Source organism: Numida meleagris, chromosome 18 (assembly GCF_002078875.1).
Source record: "Numida meleagris isolate 19003 breed g44 Domestic line chromosome 18, NumMel1.0, whole genome shotgun sequence".
Taxonomy (NCBI): domain Eukaryota; kingdom Metazoa; phylum Chordata; class Aves; order Galliformes; family Numididae; genus Numida; species Numida meleagris.
In genome coordinates this window covers 1394096-1415122 of record NC_034426.1, presented here as the reverse complement: position 1 = coordinate 1415122, position 21027 = coordinate 1394096, and the positions used below count along the sequence as shown (strand labels likewise).

General features: G+C 46.9%; 1 protein-coding gene across 6 annotated transcripts in view; it reads left to right on the top strand.

Annotated features, from left to right (window-relative positions):
- Positions 1 to 21027, top strand: part of AUTS2 (AUTS2, activator of transcription and developmental regulator) — a 670249-nt gene that overhangs the window by 600019 nt on the left and 49203 nt on the right. For all 6 annotated transcript variants that reach the window (XM_021416123.1, XM_021416122.1, XM_021416128.1 and 3 more), the window contains exon 6: positions 3484 to 3532. In XM_021416123.1, the coding sequence (XP_021271798.1) occupies positions 3484 to 3532 (49 nt within the window). The remainder of the gene's footprint in view (positions 1 to 3483; positions 3533 to 21027) is intronic.

The following is a 21027-nucleotide window of genomic DNA, read 5'->3' as shown; positions in this document are numbered from 1 at the left end:
AAAAAAAAAAAAAAAACCAACCAAACAAAAAAGACCAAACAGAAGACAAAAAAAATAAAACAAAATCCCACCCGGCCGCGGGAGGAGCCGCGCCAGCCCGGAGCTGGGCCCCGCGGACGGAGCTGCGCCCGGAGCCGGAGGCGCGGGGCCGCCGGAGCCGCACATGCGTTCCTTTGTCCTGGCGCCCCGATAGCGCCCGCCGCTGCCCGCGCGCTGCCGCTCGGCTCCGGGATCGGCTCAGCGGGGCTCCGCCGCCCCGAGGATGCCCGCCGGGCGGCCCGGCGCTGCCCGCCGGCTCTGAAGGATTAGTTGGGGTATCGCCGCGGGACTCGGCGAGCCGCTCTGGATCGGAGTTGCCCGGCGCACACGCGCGCCCCTCCCGCACCGCCATGAGTCCGGGGCCGGCGGCCCCGCTTCGCCCCGCGCCCGCAGGTAACGCCGCGCCGGGGAGGGGAAGCGTTGCGTCCGCGGGAGTGACAGCGCGGTCCTGCGGTGGGGAAACGTTCCTCGGGTCTTAACCTTTGTTTTGTTTTTTTTTTTTCCCCTCCTTTCTGTTTGTCCGTTTATTTATTTATTTATTTGTGTCGGGAGCTCAGAGCTTGCTGAGCTCTTTTATTTCGCGCCGATGAGGATCGAGCAGCGCTGGTACCGGGGTGGGGGTGCCCGCACCGGGGCGGCTCCGGCGGGACCCGGGCGGCAGCGCGGGGCGGGCGGGGGGGTGGGGGGAATCGCCGCGCTCTGCTCCCCGCGCACGGAGCGTCCCGCTTCGGCCCCGCCGCCCCCGGCACGGAGATGCTGGCGGTCTGAGCGGCCGCTTGGCGATGCGGAGGAGATTTTAGGTCGGCGCTGCGAGGGCGTTGCGTGCTCCTCTTGCGTTAGTGCCGAGTTTTGTTTTCTTGTTCCTTTCTGTTTCCATTCGCGTGGCTTTTTTTTTTTTTTTTTTTTTTTTTGCCCCCTTGGTATTGTTGCGCGGTGCGAGTGCCTGGGCACAGGAACGCTGGTTTCATCGGGAGGGATGCTGCGCTCGTCTGCTGGCAGAGATCGCCTCTGCTGCTGTAGTAGTTGTGCGTAAGCCTGATCTCTCTTTCATATTTAAAATAAAATATAAAAGTAGTGGCAAAAGGCAAAGTTCCAGCTCAGGGTTGAAGCTGGTGGGGCGGTTTGTGGTTGTTTGCACGGTCAGCCCGGCCGTGCTCTTGCTTCAAGTTGCTGCTCCGCTCGGTAGCGTGTGGTCAGCAATGCAAAATGGGGTTTGCTCCTGGACAAGCTTTGTCTGCGTGAGATGATTCCCTTCGTGTGTGCGCCTTGGGCTGATAATCGCCTCCCGATCTGCTCGCAAGAGATGCTCACGCGGAGCGCTTTGTGCACCGTGCTACGTCCGAGAAGTGCCACTTCCACGTTTCACAGCGGTGTTCTCAGCGCTTTATGCGATAGGACCGGCAGGATTTCTCCTGGAAAGTCAGAGCTGAAGAGCAAACGCTTGGTTTATTGCTGGCGTTGGAGGAAACCCCTTTGAAAATACGTAAATGATATTTTTCCCCCTCATTTTGGTGTTTGGAAAAATGAAGTAAATGGGAAACTTACAGCTTCCTTATGCTGTTTAATTTAGAAACAGTAAAATAAAGTAACACTTGAAACTATAAGAGGTTGGGTTTTGTTTTTTTTTTTTTTTTTCAGTTTGTTCTTCTTTTCCTTCTTTCCTCCACGACAGATTTTCTGAAAAGAAAGAATGGTTTGGGGAGTTTTTGACTTCAGAGAGAAGCTGCATTTAAAAAGGCAACAGCAGATGAAATTCGCTGGAAACGGTCATTATTCCCCGGATCCGCGCGGTGCTGAAAGCTCTGAGCATCGCTTAGTTGGCTGGACTAACGCTGGACTGCTCTTTAAAGCACATGGCTTTCTCGGTCTCTTCAATTGGTGCATTATTCACATATTTTCATTAATTTAAGGAAACTCGTCGCTGGATAATAAATCCATCACTGGGTAATAAATCCAGTGTTTACAAGGTATTTAATCGGGAAGAAACGCACCAGCCCAGCTTTTAAATAAGCCAGCAGTCATCTAAAATCTGTCTGGAAGTCTGAGAAAGAGCGCAGCCATTTTTTGCAGTTAATTGTGGAAATCTTATATGTTGTTGACTTGAGGGCAGGCAGATTATTGCCGTGCCCTGTTACACTCTCAGCTGCATCTGCTCATTTATCGGTCGGTCGTTCCACGCCCAAGTTCTTGGGCACGCGAGTTTCCTCCTGTGCGTTGCCTGTCTGGATGGTTTTTCTCTGATTTTGAGTTCAGAAATTCCTTCCCTTCAACCAAAAATTAAAGCCTGCTTTTCAAATAGAGAGTGGTTTTTAATTATTTGAGCCAACAGTTTCTTCCAGAAGACTGCAGTCTTCCTCGAGAGTTACATTTTCCCCTGTTGGCATGGTTTTGTTGCTGGGCACCATTATTCCCGTGTATTTTCACCAAGCAGACTCCCTGTCAGCGGGGCTGCGTCCAAGATAGAGTTCAAAACTGAGCAGCTCTAGGCGTGAGGGGTGTACATGAGTTTGCATCTGTGTGTGCACCACATGCACACAGATGCATGAACGTAGTGATTCCCACTCCTGCATTCGGGGTGTCTGAAACCAAAGCTTGCAGTGTTCCCTTTCCCATTAAGTTTTTGAAAAGGGGAGCTCAGCATTTTGGTGTGAAACTTAAAAATGGGTCTTGTGTAACAGCAGGGCGAAGGACGAGCCGTCGTGCTTGCAGAACAGCTGGAGTGGACAAGGCTGGGAGGAAAGTCCTCCCCTAGATAAAGGTGGCTTGATGAGAAACAGAAAGGACCATTGGTTTGAGCAGAGCGCGGTGTCAAGAATCAATTACTTTCACGGAGAGAAACCCTGTGTGGAAATGCACAGCGTGCTAAATCTAACAGTGGCTTTCTTTTTCAGACAGCACCTAAGAGCAGCTGATGAGATTGCCAGCCTAAGTTGTCAGCGCTGCTTTAGAAGTACCAAAAATCAAATGGTTGGCGCAGTTGGGGTCTCCAAAAATACTTAAAAATTTTAATTTAGGCACCAGCAATTCTGCAAATCCCCAAAGCTGGGCTGTGTCCCACAAAATCATGGCTCTTACCGGTTGCGAAATCAGTATCAGAATGCAGTGGATAATTACGGTACAAAAATGCAGTTTGTGTGCGGCTGATGCATGGGAATAAATACATATATGTGTATTTTTTTTTATTAAATTCAATCTTTCCAAAGAAATATCTGCACTGCAGGGCGGCGAAGCACAGCCAAATAGCACCACCTCATGGACGTTCCCTTCGGAGCCCGCGGCTTCCACCCGCTCCTCGGTTTTGTCACCTGATTTGTTTCTCTGAAATATGTACACATCTCCGCGCGTGTATCCGTGTAGCGCCGTGCCTTTGAAATGCATCACTTGAAGAAAACGTAACTTCTTTTTTTTTTTCTTTCTTTTTTTTTTTTTTTATTGCTCTTTCAGGCATCTGATGCCAGCTCTGAAAAACTGTTCAACGCTGTTACAAATAAAGGTAAGACTGCAATTCGCATCACCAATGTATTTTTTTCCCCCCCCATGCGTTTCTTTTCATGGCTGTTTCAATGGGGATGAAATGTAACTTGTCTCGCAGAGATGTTGCCATCAGCTTGTTAGTGCTTTTTATGTTTCTCTTGGTTTCAGACGTGTTCTGTGTGCTTGATAATTGCTTTGCTTAAGCAATATAAAATAAAGGCTTTAAATAATGCAGTGCCTGCCAGGTCAGAATTAATTTAAATAACAATATTAGGGAATAGTTTATTTTACAAATGGCTTTAATTTAAGCTCATTTAAATAACTGTAAGAGTTTTCAAAATGTTTTAACTTGATTGTTACTCATCAGCTCCGTGATAGACATGGAATTATGAATAGCCAATTTGCACTGCTGACAGTAATAACCAGCCAGCGTTTAGTATTCACAGGATAATAGTCATAAACCATGGCTTGCTGTGCTGTGTGCTTTCTGTAGAGTTAATAAATGATATAGAGGGCCACATTTAAATATTCAGTATCCCATTAATTTCCTCCAAACAGCAATCTAAAGAGAGAGTGGCTAATGATATAACAGTACATTAAGGGAAAACTCGCCCTAAATCAGTGCCAGCGAGCTTCTGTGCGGAGCTTGTCCTGAAGCAGCGTCATTAGAAAGGCTGTGGGGATGTATTTATTTATTTATCCCTTTATTTATTGCAGCGTTTGGGGTTTTTTTTTGCAAGGAGGGCTGAGGGAGCAGCTTCCAGACATGAGTTGTGCCTCTGTGTATAATTCAAAGCCTTCGAAATGCATCAGCTCTTTCTGTTTTTCACCCACTGTCCTGCTTCTCAGTGGCAGTGTGTAATGATTGCCCGGTAAATGGGGCTGCAGACCCGCAGCGCTTCAGCTTAGTGTGGTTTTTGGAACATTTGAGTCAGTCTCAGTTAGAAAACAGAGATTTGAGTTTGGTGTTCAGGTTTCTTTTGTTGGCCGGGTGTAGGCTGGCTTCGCGTTGGGTTGGGTTTGTCATTCCAGTGGGCCGTCCTGGTGTTATTCTGTGTGTTTTAATCCCACAAAGCGGTTTAATTGGGGATGAGCCTGTGACACTGTTAGATTTGAGATTCCCATGCCGATGCACCGTCGCTTCGGAGGCCTGCTGCTGTTGTTGGATCGTATTTAATGGCGTTACGGATCCGTGTTGCTGGTTTTTTGTGTACTCCCATCCTCTGGGAGCCCTGTGTGGATGGATGACCTCGGTGGCCTAACTGGGCGATCTCTCTTGGCGAGCTGATAGATCCATTTGCTTTAATTGAATACATGACTTGCCCCCAGCCCCTCCACAGCCAAAAAAAAAAGATAAGGAAGAGTCACATGTTTGGGTGACCCACACTGCTTGTGACCACATCAGAATGCAGGGAGTTGGCTGCAGCAGGGCCTGGTGAGGAGGGGGGGTCCTCTGCTCTTCCTCCCCTTCCCAGTTCGGACCCAGCACATTTCCCACAGCCCGATTACTGTTTACTTACCCAGGTTGATTCGTGGCATCTATTTGGTTGTGAGTACCCATGCTTGACAGGGAGCCTTTTCTTTCGAGGTACTTTTCTTTGGTGATTTAGTTCCCTTGAAAGGATTAGGATTTCTTTGTGTAGCCTAAAATCAACATAGGCTTTTCTAAGCTTTGCTTGAGAAACCGTACACAAATAAGCTTTTTAGTTGATGGTAGATTATTCCTTTGCCCCTTATTTCCATCAAAATGGCGGCTTTCTTTTCTCCTCCTGAGTTTCCCCTTAAAGCCATATGCTAATTCCTGTTGGTAACATGAATGACAAGGGGAGAATCAATGCAAATCCAGGTGCGGCCAAACCAGGCTGACTGGTATTCTCTTTTTATTTTCCTTTTTTTTTTTTTTTCCACTGGGAGAAAGAGATTAAGGGGAAAGGGGGCGGAAAAAGCATTGGGAACAGTTTTGTTAAGGGGATTAGCATTCAAACTGCTAAATATCAGGAAAAGAGTCCCCCAAAAGATCCCTGGCTGGGGATAATGTCAATAATTGCTTGCAGCCAGGTGCAGGGGCTCTCCAGTTGTCGTGGGGCTGTTGCTTTCTCCGAGATCCTGCCCTGGGGACGGTTGACGACTGCCCGGGCGCTGTCAGTTTGATATATTCCAAGTTCAAGTTCTCTCCCTGCAATTCAGCCTGTTTGCTTCGAAGCCAGTTCTTCCCCTCTGCTGTCCGTGGCTGCTTTTGCCAGAAGCAATAAAAGTCGCTCGTCAGAAAGGGTCAGGTTTGCATTGGGTAAATCATGATGAAACCTTCAAAGCTCCTGGCTGGGAGGGCAGGCTGGGAGGGCCTGGACTGACAAGTGTGCCAACCCTCCTGTCCAGAGCTGGCCTGCCCAGCATCCCTCAGCTCCCTGTGTTTCACACATGCTTTTTATCTTGCCACTTCTATTTTTGCAGAATTCTTTACAGCTGAGGTAGCAGGAATTACAGAATCGATGTATTCACAAAGTGGGTAAAAATCCTGAAGGGTGTTAGGTTTCTGTCATTCAGTTGTGGACATAGGGGCTAACGATGAGATGAAGCTCAAGGTGTGTGGGATTGTTTTGGATGTGTAATGGGAACTAGTCGCTTCCAGAAACAGAAACAGTAATAATTAAAAAATCCAGGACAAAGTTAATATTCCCTCCCTAAACCTTCTTTGAAGACGGGGAGGAAACCCATCAAAGAGAAGTCTCCTGTCATCCGCTTAGGAGCTAGCTGCCCTTAGAGCTCAATGGGGAAATGAGACTTTCGAGTTTCGGGATGTTCTGTGGGCACTGAGGCCCCTCAGGGCTGGGGTTTGTGTGGCAGCAGAGTGGTGCCATGTTTGGGAGGGCTGGGGGGATCCCGACAGCTCTTTGCTGCCAGTGCTCCCTGAGGTTCCCAGCCCTGCACTGGGTCTGAAGCAGAGCTGGGGACTGGAGAGGGATGTGGCTTAGTCCCCAGGGCAGCAGTCTCTGTGGCTGTTGCTGAAATGAGCAGTCCCTGGTTGTGAGCCTGAGCGGGAATTTGTTATGTTGCAGAGCTTAAAATTATCTAGGAAAATGATTCCCACTGAAATCTAGTGGCTGTGCTGGGAGGTAAGCACCCTATAATCTCTCCATGGAGGAGGAATGGAAGAGGAGCTCATCACTCATCTGCAGCAGCCCTCCGTGCCGTGCAGGCTGTGCCTTGCAGCTTCAGAATTGCTGCTTGGAGTCTTTGGAAGAGCATAACTTCTCCTTACCATCTGAGAGCGTCAACCTTAACACTATTAATCCTGGCCAAAATACAGGCTTTTGTTCATGAATTTTTGTAGCGTGTCTTTCCAGCATAATTAAATTCCATTATCTTTTAATAATTTAAACAGACACATCTGAAGATGTAGAGCAGGCAGCTCCTACTACTGCTGCGTATTTAATTTATGTTAAGTCCCTCCTACGTACCCTTGGAAAACAGCTTTTCCTGGAGGGAGAAATGAGTCCCAGAGTGATGAAGTTTCATTTGTGCTGTATATTGAAGTTTGCCTTTGATCAGGAACACAATTGGGCTGTTACAGCTTTTTATGTTCAAATTGTTTACAGGATGTTCATGTAAACTTTATGAATCCTTCTGCTTCGCGGCACCACCAGCTGTCAGGGAAATATTTATATTCTCAGCTGGAGGTAGATCAAGGCGTCTGGGTTACTCGTCCTCACTGGTGGCTGCAATACCAGTCGGATCAAGCCCTGGCTTTTAGGTGGTTCTACAGCAATATCCTCCCCTGGAAAAACAGACGTATTGTTTTTTTTTCCCCTCATCTTTCTTTGGTGAATCATGTCTTGAGGATCTTCTGCAACATCTGTTTCTGTAAACAAGCAGGGAGCTGAAGCTGGCATGTGCTTCCCCTTGTTGGTCTAATCCACAGGAGGTTCTCGGCTGTGGAGGAGCGCTCGCCCTCAGCCAGCCAGTCCCACAGCAGCCCGCCGGGAATCTATCTGGGTCTGCTGCTACACAGGCAGTGCAGTGCCGCATTAACACGACCACTGTGCCAGAGCACTGACTACTGCTTCCTTCCTCCTTTCCAGGAGCCCACGGGAACCTCCCTAACATCCCAGGTCACTTGGTATATACATCCTTAGCTTCTGACTTTTGGGGGGCTGCTGGGTCTTCTCACCGAGCCGCTTCATCCCAGATTGTGTTTGGGGCTCTGGACTGGTGCCAGTGCTGTGGAAGCCCACGCATTGGCTGGCAGACCTCAGGGACTGTTGAGTCACTGGCACACTCCAACAGGCTTCTCTTTTTGTGGCTGTTGCAATGGCTGCCCTCGCAAAATGGTGCCCTGATGTGGTGTGTCCTTGCTTTCCAGTGGAGGCTGTGCTGGTGGCTTTGGATCGCTCAGTTACCCTCTTTCTTGGGTTTCAGATGGCTTCTCTTTATTTTCCATGTGAATGTTCAGTGTCTCATTAGCAAGGGATTGAGCTCTGTGAAAAGCCTCCTGTTTTGAGGACCTCGGGTTTCTTGTACCAGCGAGTTAGATTAGAAGAAATGTTGCATCGCTTCACGGTAGCTTGCAAGTCAGGCAGACAAAAGTCAATGCCTGTCTTGAGACAGTCCTTTGTTCTAGTGCACAAAAGAGCAAGGCAGTTATTTCTGTTCCACGAAGGCTTTATCTGAGCAAGGAATTTGTTGCATAACTTCCCTTACGGCTGCATCTCCTGTGCACAAACCTCTCCTGCCTATCAGTGTGCTTTCTGTGCCCACTCCTTTACCTGCTGCAGGGGTTTTGGCTGCAGAACGCAGTCAGGTGGGGCTGCCAGTGCTGTGGGAATGTAATGGCAATTCTGTAGCTGCAGGAAAAGGTCCCTGTAATGTGACCCTAGAGTGCCCAAAAGGACAGTGAAGGAGAGAACCTCTTCCAAAACCCTTCTGATTCTTAATGCTGAAGCTGACAGTCTTACAACGCAGGAATCTACCAAGGCTTCTAAATTAATCATTCAGAACTAAACTGAACCATAAAATAACCAGGCTGTAGGCTTGGCTGTTTCTTAACCAAAATAACTGGAAGAGGCAGTTGACAGCAGTGTTCTGGGAAACTTCAGCCACTTGAACTTGTATCAAGTACCCTTCGGTCTCAGGTGGTGATTGTATTCCTTTAAGTTCTTTTCAAGCTGTTGGTTTTAGCAAAGTCAAATGATTCCAGTGTCAGCAAAATGACAATATTTACTAACGCATAATTGTGTCTATTCTGGAGAAAGTATTTGTTTTACAGCTTAAACTGTATTTGATTTTCTTGGAAAAGGCTTATCGGCTTTGGGCTGCAAAATAACCAGTGGTAATCAATTCAAAATAAGGTGGAAAACTTCTTAAGGATAAGAGTAGCTTGCTGACGAGGCTCCTGCCTCGACATACCTCCCGATGAGCGGAGTCCAGGCTGCAGCCTGGCATGAGGTTTCATAAATGGGGCATCCTGCAGACCTCCTGTATCTGGCCCACTCCTATTCTCTCCCCTGCAATAAAATGTTGTTTTCTCTGAAAATGTATGTTTATTTAACTAAGTCTCTTTTTGCTTCACAATCTGGATTCCATTCAGTCAGTTACCACTCCAATTAAGTAACAATTATTTAACATTAACAGTAATTACAGACGCCAGTTAAGCGCCTACAGATGTCAACTGTTAGCTTTGTACCTAATCACTCAATGAAATGGAGAAAGTTCAACAAACATCAATTAGCCAAGCAATTAGTATGAGGTAGGAAAGAGCATGTTATCGTGTGTGAGCTGATTCAATTTATTTTATTTTGTCGGTAAAACACACACACACAGACAAGCAGCAGTAAGTCGCTGAGATTAGATAAAGCTGTATTGTTTTGCTGTTGATACAAGGCTTTTCCCCTCCTCTTCTTTCCGGTACGTAACTTAAATGTGCTTTGCCAGGCATCTGTTATCTTATCCAATACGTTGTGTTTCAATTGGAAAAGCGCAGCAATGTCGCTTTCTGCGGAAGCGGAGACATCAGGTTCAGATGCAACTGCCCCAGCCGTGCTGTCCCTGCAGCCTGGCTGCTCCCAGCCGTGCTGCCTGTGCCACCCAGCGTGCTGACGCAGTGCCTGCATGGGCTCCGATAACGCCAAGCAGCGTTAATTGGTTCCCCCATCTCTCTTATCAATGAGTTGGATGTTGATACGTGCTTGCCTCAGTTACCAAAGCAAGAGTAGGAAGCGGCCATAAATTAATGCTGCCTTCAGAAAGGATGGTTCGTCTCTAGCTGTCGTCCCATGTATATTGCAAGCGTCTGAAGATCTGTTGAAGACCAAGGTGCTTGGTGTGTGGTGCACGCGGGCGGTGCTCGGGCTGTGCTGCTGACCTCTGCCCGCCTGTCTGTGGGATCTGACGTCTCCTCGCTGGCACCATGTCACACCTCCTCCTCTGAACGTCTTCCATCCAACTGCTGCTAATGTAAAAAAACAAACCAAAAGCTCTCCAAAGCATCTCACATCCTACAGCTATGCATCAGGCTTGCCACTCGATGCCAGTAGGAGTTTTCACGGGGACAGCTCTATGAATTGTGCTTTTTTTCTCCTTTTTTTTTTTGTTTTTTACAAGTCTTCATAGCTGCTTCAAAAATGAGAGCAAACAGACCTTTCTCTTCCCATTTTCGACTGTCCCCCAAACAAGAACGCCTTCATTGCAGCGCCGACATACTTTAGATGTTTCTCTACGTAACACGATCCCACAAAGTATGATATTATTTTATCACGCAGACTGCCCACAGGAGTCAATGGAGCTCTTTGAATTAGTCATTGTTTTCCGGAGTGTGGGAACAGGCGTAGAAAACCACAGGCAGATCTCTCCCTTGCTTTCCCAAGTCTCAGCTGTTTTTTTCTGTTTTCTTTTTAGAAAAACACACACACACAGTCTGAACATGTGAAGAAACCCTTCAACGTGTGACTTAAGTGCAATAATATTTGTCTGAGTAGGCAGAAAGACCGAAATAAAGCTTCCAAGTGGGAACTGGCGTGCTTGATCCAGCAGCAATGGATACCTTGCAAAGGATGACACTTTAAGCTGGTGACTTTTAGTTTTTTAATGGTTCAGCAAGTGCTGGACCAAGAGAAGAGGAAGGGCCACGCCACTTCTCAAGGTACAGAGAGGGCTAGAAGAGGGCAGAATTCATGGAGCAGAATAAACAGACCCCGATTTGTCCTCACTTAGAAGTTCAGTGCTATGCTTCATCGCTTGACTGACTTTAAACACTTGTTACCACTGAGAATTTACGTAAGTGCTTTGCTGGATGAGGGCCACAGGAGTAAATCCCGTGACACCCTGGAGACTTCAAGCCGCACAAGAGTCACTCTTATTTCCTCTTTTTTTTTTTTTTCCCCTACTGCTTATGTGTAAGTGCCCAGAGGTCCTCACATCCCATTCCCTGTCCCTCTCAGGTCCCGCTCTTGTCCCCAGCTTGCTGCCACACTGGTATTTGTTGGGTTCCGCCAGGTAGGTTCATTGGCTCACCAGAAACCAAATGCAGCAAGCAAAGGGCAATGGTTTCATGCTGGGCTGTGTGAGTGAGGGGCTCACTGCTGCCGGGGCAGGTGTGGTGGAAGGGACAGCGACTGCAGCCCAGCACCGTGCTGGAGAGGAGCGACAGCCTCACCCAGGGATCCTTCGGTGCTGATGGAATTATTTAGTGTAACGTAAATGATTTCCAGGCTGGATTTGACTAGCACTGGCCTGTACGAGTGCCAGGAGCATGCTGAGCAATGCTTCGAGCAGTGAGTGTGCTTCTGAGAGGGGGTTACGCAGCATGCAGCAAGCTGTTTAAAAAAGCCAGCATAAATGTGTACTTAAAAAGTTGCAAACAGAAGAGCAGATAAACTTGATTTAAGTGCCTTTTAGACCAGTTAATGGCCTTGACTTACAGATGCCAGGAGAGTATGAACAAGCTGCTTTTTTTTTTTTTCCTTCTGTACTTAACCAAAATTGTTTTCCTAGAACATCTTTCTTAGGCCACGTGCCTGCTGCTTAAATCCTGCTCACAGCCCAAGGAGCTCCCCAAGCCGTGGTCACCCAGACCTACCCAGGAGTCATTGGAGCATGAGCCAAGCCCCCTTCCTCTCCAGCCCTCTGTGCTGCCTTGTAGTTGGGTTACCATCGTGCTCCCTGGTTCCTTTATGGCTTTGTGCAAAACCTTTGTGGTGTGGGCCTGGAGGATTGGGGCTATCTGGGCAGTGCCATTGCTGCTGCTTGTGGATGGGGGAGAGGGCTGAGGTGCAGCTCTGCTGAGCTCCACAGCCGTTTGATATCATTTCCAAGTATTTCAAATCAGTGGGCACTTCTGGAAATTGGAGCCAGAGTAATTTGAGCAGCTTGTAATGGGAAGCAGCTGCTGCAGAGCAAGTTGTGTCCTAAGAAAAACGGCTTTATGGAAATAGGTCTGCTGAGTAATAAAGCCACAAATTAATACTTAGTTCATTTACTAGGTTGTTAGTCCCATAAGCACTTAAACTGCATTTGTTAAAAGAAACAGCATTATAAAAATCAAACGCAGATGAGCAAAACCCTTAGTTTGATTCTGCTTGCTGGTTTTTGTCACTGGCTGTTCTTACATCACAGCCTCCACAGATTTCAGCAGGTGTGGCTGCTGCATGGGTAGAACAGGATTCGATTCTGCTAGGCAGAGAAAGAACACCATTTTGTTCTGTCCCATGGTAGCAGCTTTATTTATTTTCTCTTGCTTGTGTTTCTGAGATAAGCAATTACCAGAATGTGACTTTGGCAGTTCCTTCGTGGCGGGCACAACCCGCTGTCTCCAGGAGGAGGAGTGAGGAGCTCTGCCAGTGATCCAACGTGATGAATCTCAGCCTCAGCTCCACAGCTTCCAAACTCACCAAACAGCTCTGCTTGGCACACCAGGGTAGTGCAGGGGGAGCAGTGCTTTTAAGAGAAGGGATCTCCCAAGGTGATCCTTGGGTGCTTGGTTGCGGAGGGCAGTGAGACTGCCAAAATGGGAAGCGTGACGAGGATCCCATATTTCTGATACCTTTGAGAACAATCTGATAAATCCTCTTCCCTTGACTTTGACCTCATCTGGATGAGGTACCCACACAACTGCGCATGCTCCTGACGCTCTTCCAGGAGCATGAACCAGTCTGATTGAGTGGACTGGGAGAAATGGGATGAACTCCTGAATTCTCACCTCTTTGTCCAGAGAGACTGAGGAATAATCTTGGTCTTCAGTTTGGTCTTTAATTCGTTACCAGAAGTGCAGCGAGGTGTTTCTAACTTCCAGTCAAGTGAATGTTGATTTTAAGGTTGCTGTATGAACACACAGCCTTCGTTGTCTTTGGGATCTGGGGAAGAGTTGCCGTGCAGACAGAAAGTGAGGAGCTGTTAGTATTTCAGACCGAGCAACGTGGAAGTGTGGGGCTGACCAGGTTCTCTTACATCCATCTGAGAACACACTTGGAAACAATACTAGCCATCACTGAACACCAGGTGTATCTCTTTGACCGTGCCAAAGGGAATCCTGAGGTTCCATCAGATGTGCCTAAAGCAGACCACTCTCGATGACGTGTTTTGAAGACCGTGCTTCTTGAGTAACTGGCTCGTTATAATGGAGTTTGTATTTGGACAGTCACATCTGGTGGCAGAATGGGTTAACAACCCTTAGAGCAAAGAAGCAGTGTGGGCATTGTTGCAAATATCTCACAAATTTTCTCCATGCTGTGGTTACTTTTCCTTCCTAAAAAAGGGCTGTTGGACCCTTGTTGCGTTTCCCTGTGGTTTCTTTTTCCGTATCTGCTCTCCATACCTATATGCTGACTCTCAATCTTAAATTAGAAGTCTGTGGTCCATCTTTTGTCCTGTTTGCACAACCCCTACATTGTAGAAGCCAGGCCCACAGCTGGGGCTTGCGGGAATTGCTGTAATACAATTAACATATGATAATAATCATCTGGCAAGCTGTTACACTTCTCTGCAAAGGGCTGGGTAATAAGTGCAAGCGGGACAAGTCTGTACATCTTTTGAATTAAAAAAAATTAAGTTTGTCGGGAAAGCAGCGTGTAGTAAATTAGCACCTTGCTTAAATAGTTAGCTGACAACTTCAAGGGAGGGTGGCATGTTAATAGTTAAGCTGCTTTGCTTTGTCTTCACATGCCCTGTCCAGCATCTCATCGCATTCAAGCAACCTAATTGCCATCCAGCCTTTCAACAGCACATCATCTTAGCACCTCGCTGCCAAGACAGTTACTCACCTAAAGGCCTCATTATGTTTTGCCAGTGCATCGGGGGCCAAAAATAACTCAACAATCTCTGCTCAGTACTCTGCAAGTGACAAACAAATAATTGGGTGAAGCGAACCCTCAGCACGGTGCAGCTGACACAGGGCCCTGTGTGCTGAGCCCGTAACGATACCGCTGCTCTGAGCCGCTCGTGTCACTGCAGATCTCCGGGCAGTGACAGCTCTGGACGTGGCACGCCGACTGCGTTGGCTGTTCTGCAGACTGTGCCAAGGCGCTGTCATTGTCCTGCAGGTAAACGGCTGGTGTCTGAGAACAAAGCCTTAATGAGAGAATTAAAAAAAGTAAAATCAAGCGCGTGCTGTCATCCGACAGGGTTTGTGGGTGGGCCAGGAAATGATCCATCTTCCCCTTTTCATCTGATCTTGTGATTAATTAAATGTTGATCGCTGCGAGTGGCTGTGCGTACTTAAAAATTAGATTAGCCAGTAAATAGTCTCTAATGATGGTTTTTATTGCCCTGGTAGTTTACACAAAACCAATGGATGCGCCCTTCTTCAGAACACATTAGTGCAGCCGGAGAGCGCGGGGATGGGTGGCACTGAGCACCCAGGAGCACGGGCTCCCACTGGGACAGGGGCTGCAGCCACGTACATCAGTGCAGGTGCACATACACACAGGTCGTTCCCACAGCTCAGCACGGGGCTAGGACTTCCCTGCTGAGATCCCCGTGCTTGCTCTCTAGGCGTAGTCAATGCCAGCAGATAGATGGCAAGGCAGAGGAAGAGGGAACGTCGCAGCGGTCCTGGAGGTTGTTCAGAAAGATGCTAACGCAGCGAATGGTCGTCGTCTTGGCAAAGAATAGGCAGCGTTTTTCTGCGAGATTTTATGGTTCATTTGCTGCTAGCAGTTACAAGTAGGAGCGACAAAAAACCTTTCAGACAGATAGCTAAGTGAGCTTCAAAGCTTAAAAGATCGGTCTAATTTGTAGGGAAAAGTTTGCTTTCATAATTAATGCGTCTTCGTTGTTTATTCTGTTGCGCAGATGTGGATAAATAATTCGCAAATGAAAACAACTAGGAGGCAAAGAATGTGATTCTGTCTTTGAGCTGGTTCCTCAGAGGAATGATAAGCCGATTCTGGCCGTTTTCTTTGGAAACAGAGGTGCTGCTTGCTTTCCTTTGGCTTAACGTAGAAAATGATTGCTGCATAAAACCAGTGGTGTATCGCCATGCCTACAAGTTCTCTCTACAACTTAAACTTTGGAGATAGGGTGAATATATTCTGTTAGGCTATGTTTTTAATACATGAAAAGCACGCCGATAACTTGCTCTGACAGGCAGAAGGTAAATGATTTCACTCCATCTCTGGCAGCTCCAGCTTCTTTTAAAAAAAGAAAGAAATTGCTTATACTCGACTTGCCTTTTCCCCCAGGGAGCAGATGCGAGGTGCAGGCATCGCATGCTTTCTGGCGTGCTCCATGCAGGCTCTGCACTCATCACAGCAGCAGCTTCAGCAGAGGCTGCATGGTGCGTAGCGTGCCGAGCCCTGCGTGCGAGCAGCAGCGGCCCGTGGGTTGTTCAGCAGCGAGCACCACAGGGTAATAACCCATGTCATGTTGTGAAGAAACTTTGAAACTAGAAGCAGTGTCAGAGAAGAGCTCGGGAAGTGCAATTTATGGTGCATGTCAGGTTTGGGAGGAGGAAGCCCACCGGAGTGAGTTGGTGCAGGAGCCACGCTGCAGCTTTCTGGTGCTAAAGATGTTGGTAAAGAACAGCAGAGGATGAAGAACAAGCAAGACCCTTGCAAGCATTCAAAGAACAATGCGGATGAATAGTCACCATCGGGTTACAGGGGGAATTCTTCAGTGCTGGACCAGGTGTCCCTCAGAGTTTTGGGGCTTTGTGCCCCACAGACTACAAGGGAGCCCGGATCTGCGCTGTTTCTCAGTACGAGCCCTCCTGAGAGCGCTCTGCTTTGCTTCAGTGGCTTTTTTGAGTCAGCATGGACGTGTTCGTGCCGGATTTAGAACCCTCAGAGCCGCATGTTCATGGGCTGGTCCAAGCCACCTCGTGCCAATTTAATGCTCTGAAATTACGTTTTTAATTAACACTGTACAAAGCACACCGCTGCTCTCATCCCTTTGAACAAACACGAGGACGGCAGATGGCCTGGGTGTGACACAGGCAGAAAAGTTGGTGCATGGGGACCAAAGTTTGCTTTGGGCTTCACTTGTGTAGCTTGGAGTAATGTGGTTGGAATGGTCTAATGTGGATTTGGGGAGGCGGGGTCCAGCCGAGCCCCATGGTAACATCTCAGATCCCATTTTCTCACATGCAGGGGCTATAGATGCAGGCAGCACTTGGACAGCAGCGGTTAGCTTTCAGGAGAGAAGGTTTTACAGTTAGATGCTATTAACATCGTTTTACTTAAAAGGCAAACCACAATTACAGAGCAGTGCTTTTTTTTTTTTTTCCTAAACATTCACAGGAATGTAGTTTCAAACGCATGTATCTATGTCTGTGTGTTTTTAATAATGCTCTGTCATTTAACATGGTACCTTGCCAAAAATGAAATCATTAATGAACTCCACAGGGCACTTATGCAGATCCAAGGCTGCTCATTATGTCTATTTTTAAGCCCGTTGCTGTGTTGATGGTGCGGGGCATTTGTTGAAACCTGTAGGATAGAGCTTGTAATTTTGTTTGCTAACACTTGCAAAAGATTACAAATGTGATGGGAGGCCCTTTGAAGTCGAGGGGAGCGATGGGATCATTAGCACAGGAATGAGCACGTGTTTTCCTACCTGGAGCACGTCTCCTATGTTGGCATGCTGAGTATTCCTCAGGAAAGATGTTTTCAGAGGAATCCAGTGTCGGTGTTTTGTTAGGGAGCACCTCTGCTCCGTGCACAGCTGTGCTACAGATGTACAAACTTCCCCTGCTCAAGCAATAGGAGCAGAGGGTCATCGGAGCCAAAAGCAAGCGCAGTTTTTTGGTGCACCGAGGTGCAGCGGGATGCAGACACGCGCAGATAACGCGGTACGTCTCTGCAGAAGTAAGGGAGGTGTTGGGTTTGCTGCTGCTGTCTGGGGCTCTGCAGGTATTTAATGGGTTTTGCCGAGACATGCTCCTGATTGTAAAGTGGTTCTGGAGCTGACAGACTTTGCTCGAGGCAAATTCTTTTCATTAAAAAAGGATTTAACTAATTAGGCCCGACTGCCAGCTGACAGGTTAATTGATAAGGGAAGTGGGCCCAGTAACCCGGAGGTGAGATTATATGGGGACTTCAAATCTTTATACTCTCTGATAAAACTTGGTCTTCCAGTGGAATGTCAGGAATCATGCTGGCTTTTTACAGGGCGCAGTGCATGAACAGATTTCAGAAAAGCTGCAGTTTTCCAAAATTCACTTTTCGGAGTAGAGGCTTGTTCTGAGGTGGGGTTCATTGGAGCCAAAAGGGGAAGATGTGTGCATGCAGTTTGGCTGGGGCTGCCAGGCACCTTGTGTGGGACTTTTTCATTTCTTTAATTACCTAACGCTCAACTTAACACGCCTTAGTTTTAATTGTTGAATTAAGTAATCATGTAGCCCTATAAATATTAGTTCTGGAACAACTTCTTAGTTACGATTTGCATTTTAAAATGGGAATGAGCCAGGAAATATTTTTACTGGTGGCAATGTGGAGAGCGTGGTGGGCAAATGGCACTCATGGGCGTTCAGCACTTTGTGTTCCGTGCAGGCGATCACTGAGATCTGGGCTTAAACCTCCTTTGTTTTGCTGTGAGCAAGCAGGAGGGCCGAGGCCGTGTGAAGGGACTGGGGATGGGGCAGTCACCTCCACTGCTGTAAAAACAGGAATATAGGTTAAACCTGCTTTTTGGCAGTATTTCTAAGGAAAATCAGTAGCATATATATATATATATTTCCTGGTAAGCTGATGAGAGCAGCATGTCACTCATTAGATACAAAAGAGGGAACTTCAGCTGGTGGAAATTGAGTGATTTACTCTTGCTAAGAATAACTGTAAGTAGAAGTTTTGGGGGATGAGCCTTAAGGATTTATAATAAGGGTTATTTTCAGTGGTGTGCTAATACCTTGCTGAGACATTTCTGTTCCAGGCCTTTCCTCTTGGACAGGATTAGCTGCATGGGTTGCATGTATTAGTATAATCAACCCTTCTGTGGTGTCAAAACATAGTAAGTCAATGCTATCATAAAGTCTAAACCCACCTTGTTTTCCTTTTTCTTCCTCCTGTGCTCCATCTAAAATAAATAACTGAAAATAGCTGAATGAATGTAATCCATTTCTCCAAAGGAAGAAAAATAATTGCCTTCAGACTTCTAACTTCTCTGCCAAATTGCATCCTGATGTGAATTGCAATGGACAAATTATAATCCTTTGAGACAAGGGAGGAAATGATGGAGTCTGTAAGTGACCCTTCCCTGGTAGGCACAGTCAAAATGAAACTAAACTTGGCAAGTGATTTGCACTCACATCGGGGAAGAGCTGGTCCCCAGGTCATCCTTGAAAGGCATTGACTTACGAGTGAGAAGAAAATAGCTTGCAATGCATGCTGATGGCCTGAGCTTGAACAGAAGGCAGTTTCAAGTGCTATCAGCATTATGCAGACCGCAAGCTCTATATTGCACCATTTAAAATAAAGGGAAAAAAAATCAAAACAAAACAATGAGAAGAAAAAGCATGGAGGAGGAGGGAAATCTAGCCAGGGAGCCTCGTGTTTGCTGGGCTGCTCTTGGAAAGGCTCTTTTTTTTTTTAACAAATGATGGCCCCTGCAGAGATGGCCACATCAACAAGATCTGAACATTTGCCTTCAAGAAGTTCAGTGTTTGCATCTGTGCTCCTGCACAGGGACAGCCTTTGGTTCAGCACTGCTTGGGCGGCTGTGTCCTGAGCTGCTGGAGGCTGCTGGTGGTTGCTGAAGAGATGCAGTTGTTTAAGGTGCAGTTATTTAAGGTACAGCCGCTTTTGGGATCTCTCTCAGTTTACTTTGTAATCCAGTACTTAACTGGAAAACAGTTTCAGGACATGCTTCTGTCATGTTACGTAGAATTGGAATGAAAGATTATCTTCCCTGTTCTAAAACACAGATGTTCTTGCTTCATGAAGTTGGATGGATACCGATCTGTACACTCACTTGCACGTATGCGTTGTGACTTTCCAGCCCTTCCAAAAGCAGAATTAAGTCTGGTGTTTGTTGTTTTTTTTGTTTTGGTTTGGTTTGGCTTGTGGAACACTGTCCAAGTGACTTCCGAACCCCTCACACCAGAGTCAAACAGGGTTGACAGGCATCTTAGAGCCATTGCTGGAACTCAAAAGCTTGCTGGTGGTTTAGTGGTTTGCTTCGTTCTGCTATTGCATTTGCACATTGAGGTACATTAATGTGTGTCCTCAAAATGTACATCCAAAATATTTTCAATAGGGTTAAAGTCTAGCTTGGTTTGGATGTCATAGGTCGGTTGAGAGGTCTCCCGCTAGTTGAAACTGGAAAATCTGGAGCCAAGTTAGGAGCTTTTTACCCAACCCAAGTTATCTGAAAAAGGGTTTTGAACTTCACATTGTGGTTGTTGATGGCAAAGGTGCTTCCCTTGCAGATGGGCATGGGTAGAAGAATTCAGACTGGAGAAATAAAGAAGGGAGCAATTTCTTCCTGAGTGCATGATGGATAACAGGGGCCAGTACTACGAGGAGGAGATAGAAGATTGTGTTCCTCTACAAAATGGATGCGCTGATTTTGCAAAACGTAACGCCCACAGTCTCTGTAGCAGTTGGTAGAATAGCTGTGATTGTTTTTTTAACCTCAGCAAGATTAAATGTCATTTAGTAAACTTGGTCTAGAAGATAGTAGCGCGACTGCAAGCATTTTCTTAGGGAAATATGAGCTGTAGAAGTTTATTAATGGGATGTAGAACAGTTATTTGTTTGTGTGCTTTCCCCCCTCAGGAATTTTTTCCTTTATGTTTTCTAAATAATACAAGACAGCCTTGGCAGCACAATCCCCACAGTGGTTAATGTCAGATTGTTATCAGATTTGGCAGTGATTGTTTTCTAATAATATGTATGTTTTTCCCTTGCTGCCCATGTAAGAGTGACAGTTTGCTGAAACTCAATGCAAGATTTAAGGAAGCGGTAAATCACTGAAAGCACATGACCTACTTACTGTAGATCTTTTTTACTATCTGCATTTTAGTTATCGAAGAAAAGGATTTGCAAGAAAGCAGATGAGAGATGGAGTCTGAATTCCTCTCGCTTTTTTTTTTGTATAGCAAAGACTGGATCCTATTTATATTTGGGCTTCAAAATAACGTTCCTCGCTCCCAGCAGAAGAGCTGATGATACACATAATGTGCGTGTCAGTGTTGGCCTTGTTTGGAAAGCTTATCACAACGTGTTGGTTTAAGAAGCTCCAGGCAGTTAAGTGATTGTGTCCTCTCCAGGACACCATTGGGAAAGGCACAGGTAGGATATGGGCACTGCGGGGGCACAGGGACAGCTGGGGACACTTTTCCTTCCCAGCCACAGGCAGGAACTGCTGCCCAGAGCCCCCCAGGCCATTGGTAAGGGCACTGCTGTGACCTGAGCAGAGCAATGCGAGGTTTCTGGCTGGCCGAGCTGGCAGAAACTATTCTCTTGCATCTTCACTATGTGGCAATGAAAATGCAACAGCTGCCAGAAAGCTAAACTGAACCATCCACTTTTCCTTGCAGCAGCCCGTTTCCTAAACAAAGCTCTCTGATTACCTAATATTATCCTTCTCCCTGAGGAGCCCAGCTATTCCCCAGCTGCTGTTTCCCCCTAGGAGGGAACATGAAAGATGAACCGACACCGATCCCGGGGTGAGCAGCCTGCGGTGTGTCACTGCCGAGGGGAGGGAAGCGTTAGAGCTGCTCTCATCTGTTGTGGCAACCGAACAAAACCCAAGCAGTAGCTGATTGCCAGGTCAGAACCAGCCTCTTTCAGAAAGGGATTAAGTAGCCAAATGCACTTGTGTAGGCTGAAAGTGATACGGTGTTAAGTATAACTCTTTCAGAGTATTTCTTCCTGTGGATAGCCTTGGAAAAGCACTCACCCTGGATCAGCGAGCATCCCTTAATGCTATATGAGTTTTAACCAGCAGTGAGAATGTTACATGAGCACAGGATACTGGGAGTTACTTTTTGCCTTCATCTCAAGACCACTAGCAAGGTCCGCTCGCCTTGTCCGTGTGATGTCCTTAGCTGGAAGGGGAAGAGTTGTGAAAGTCTTAGAGTGGTTTTGG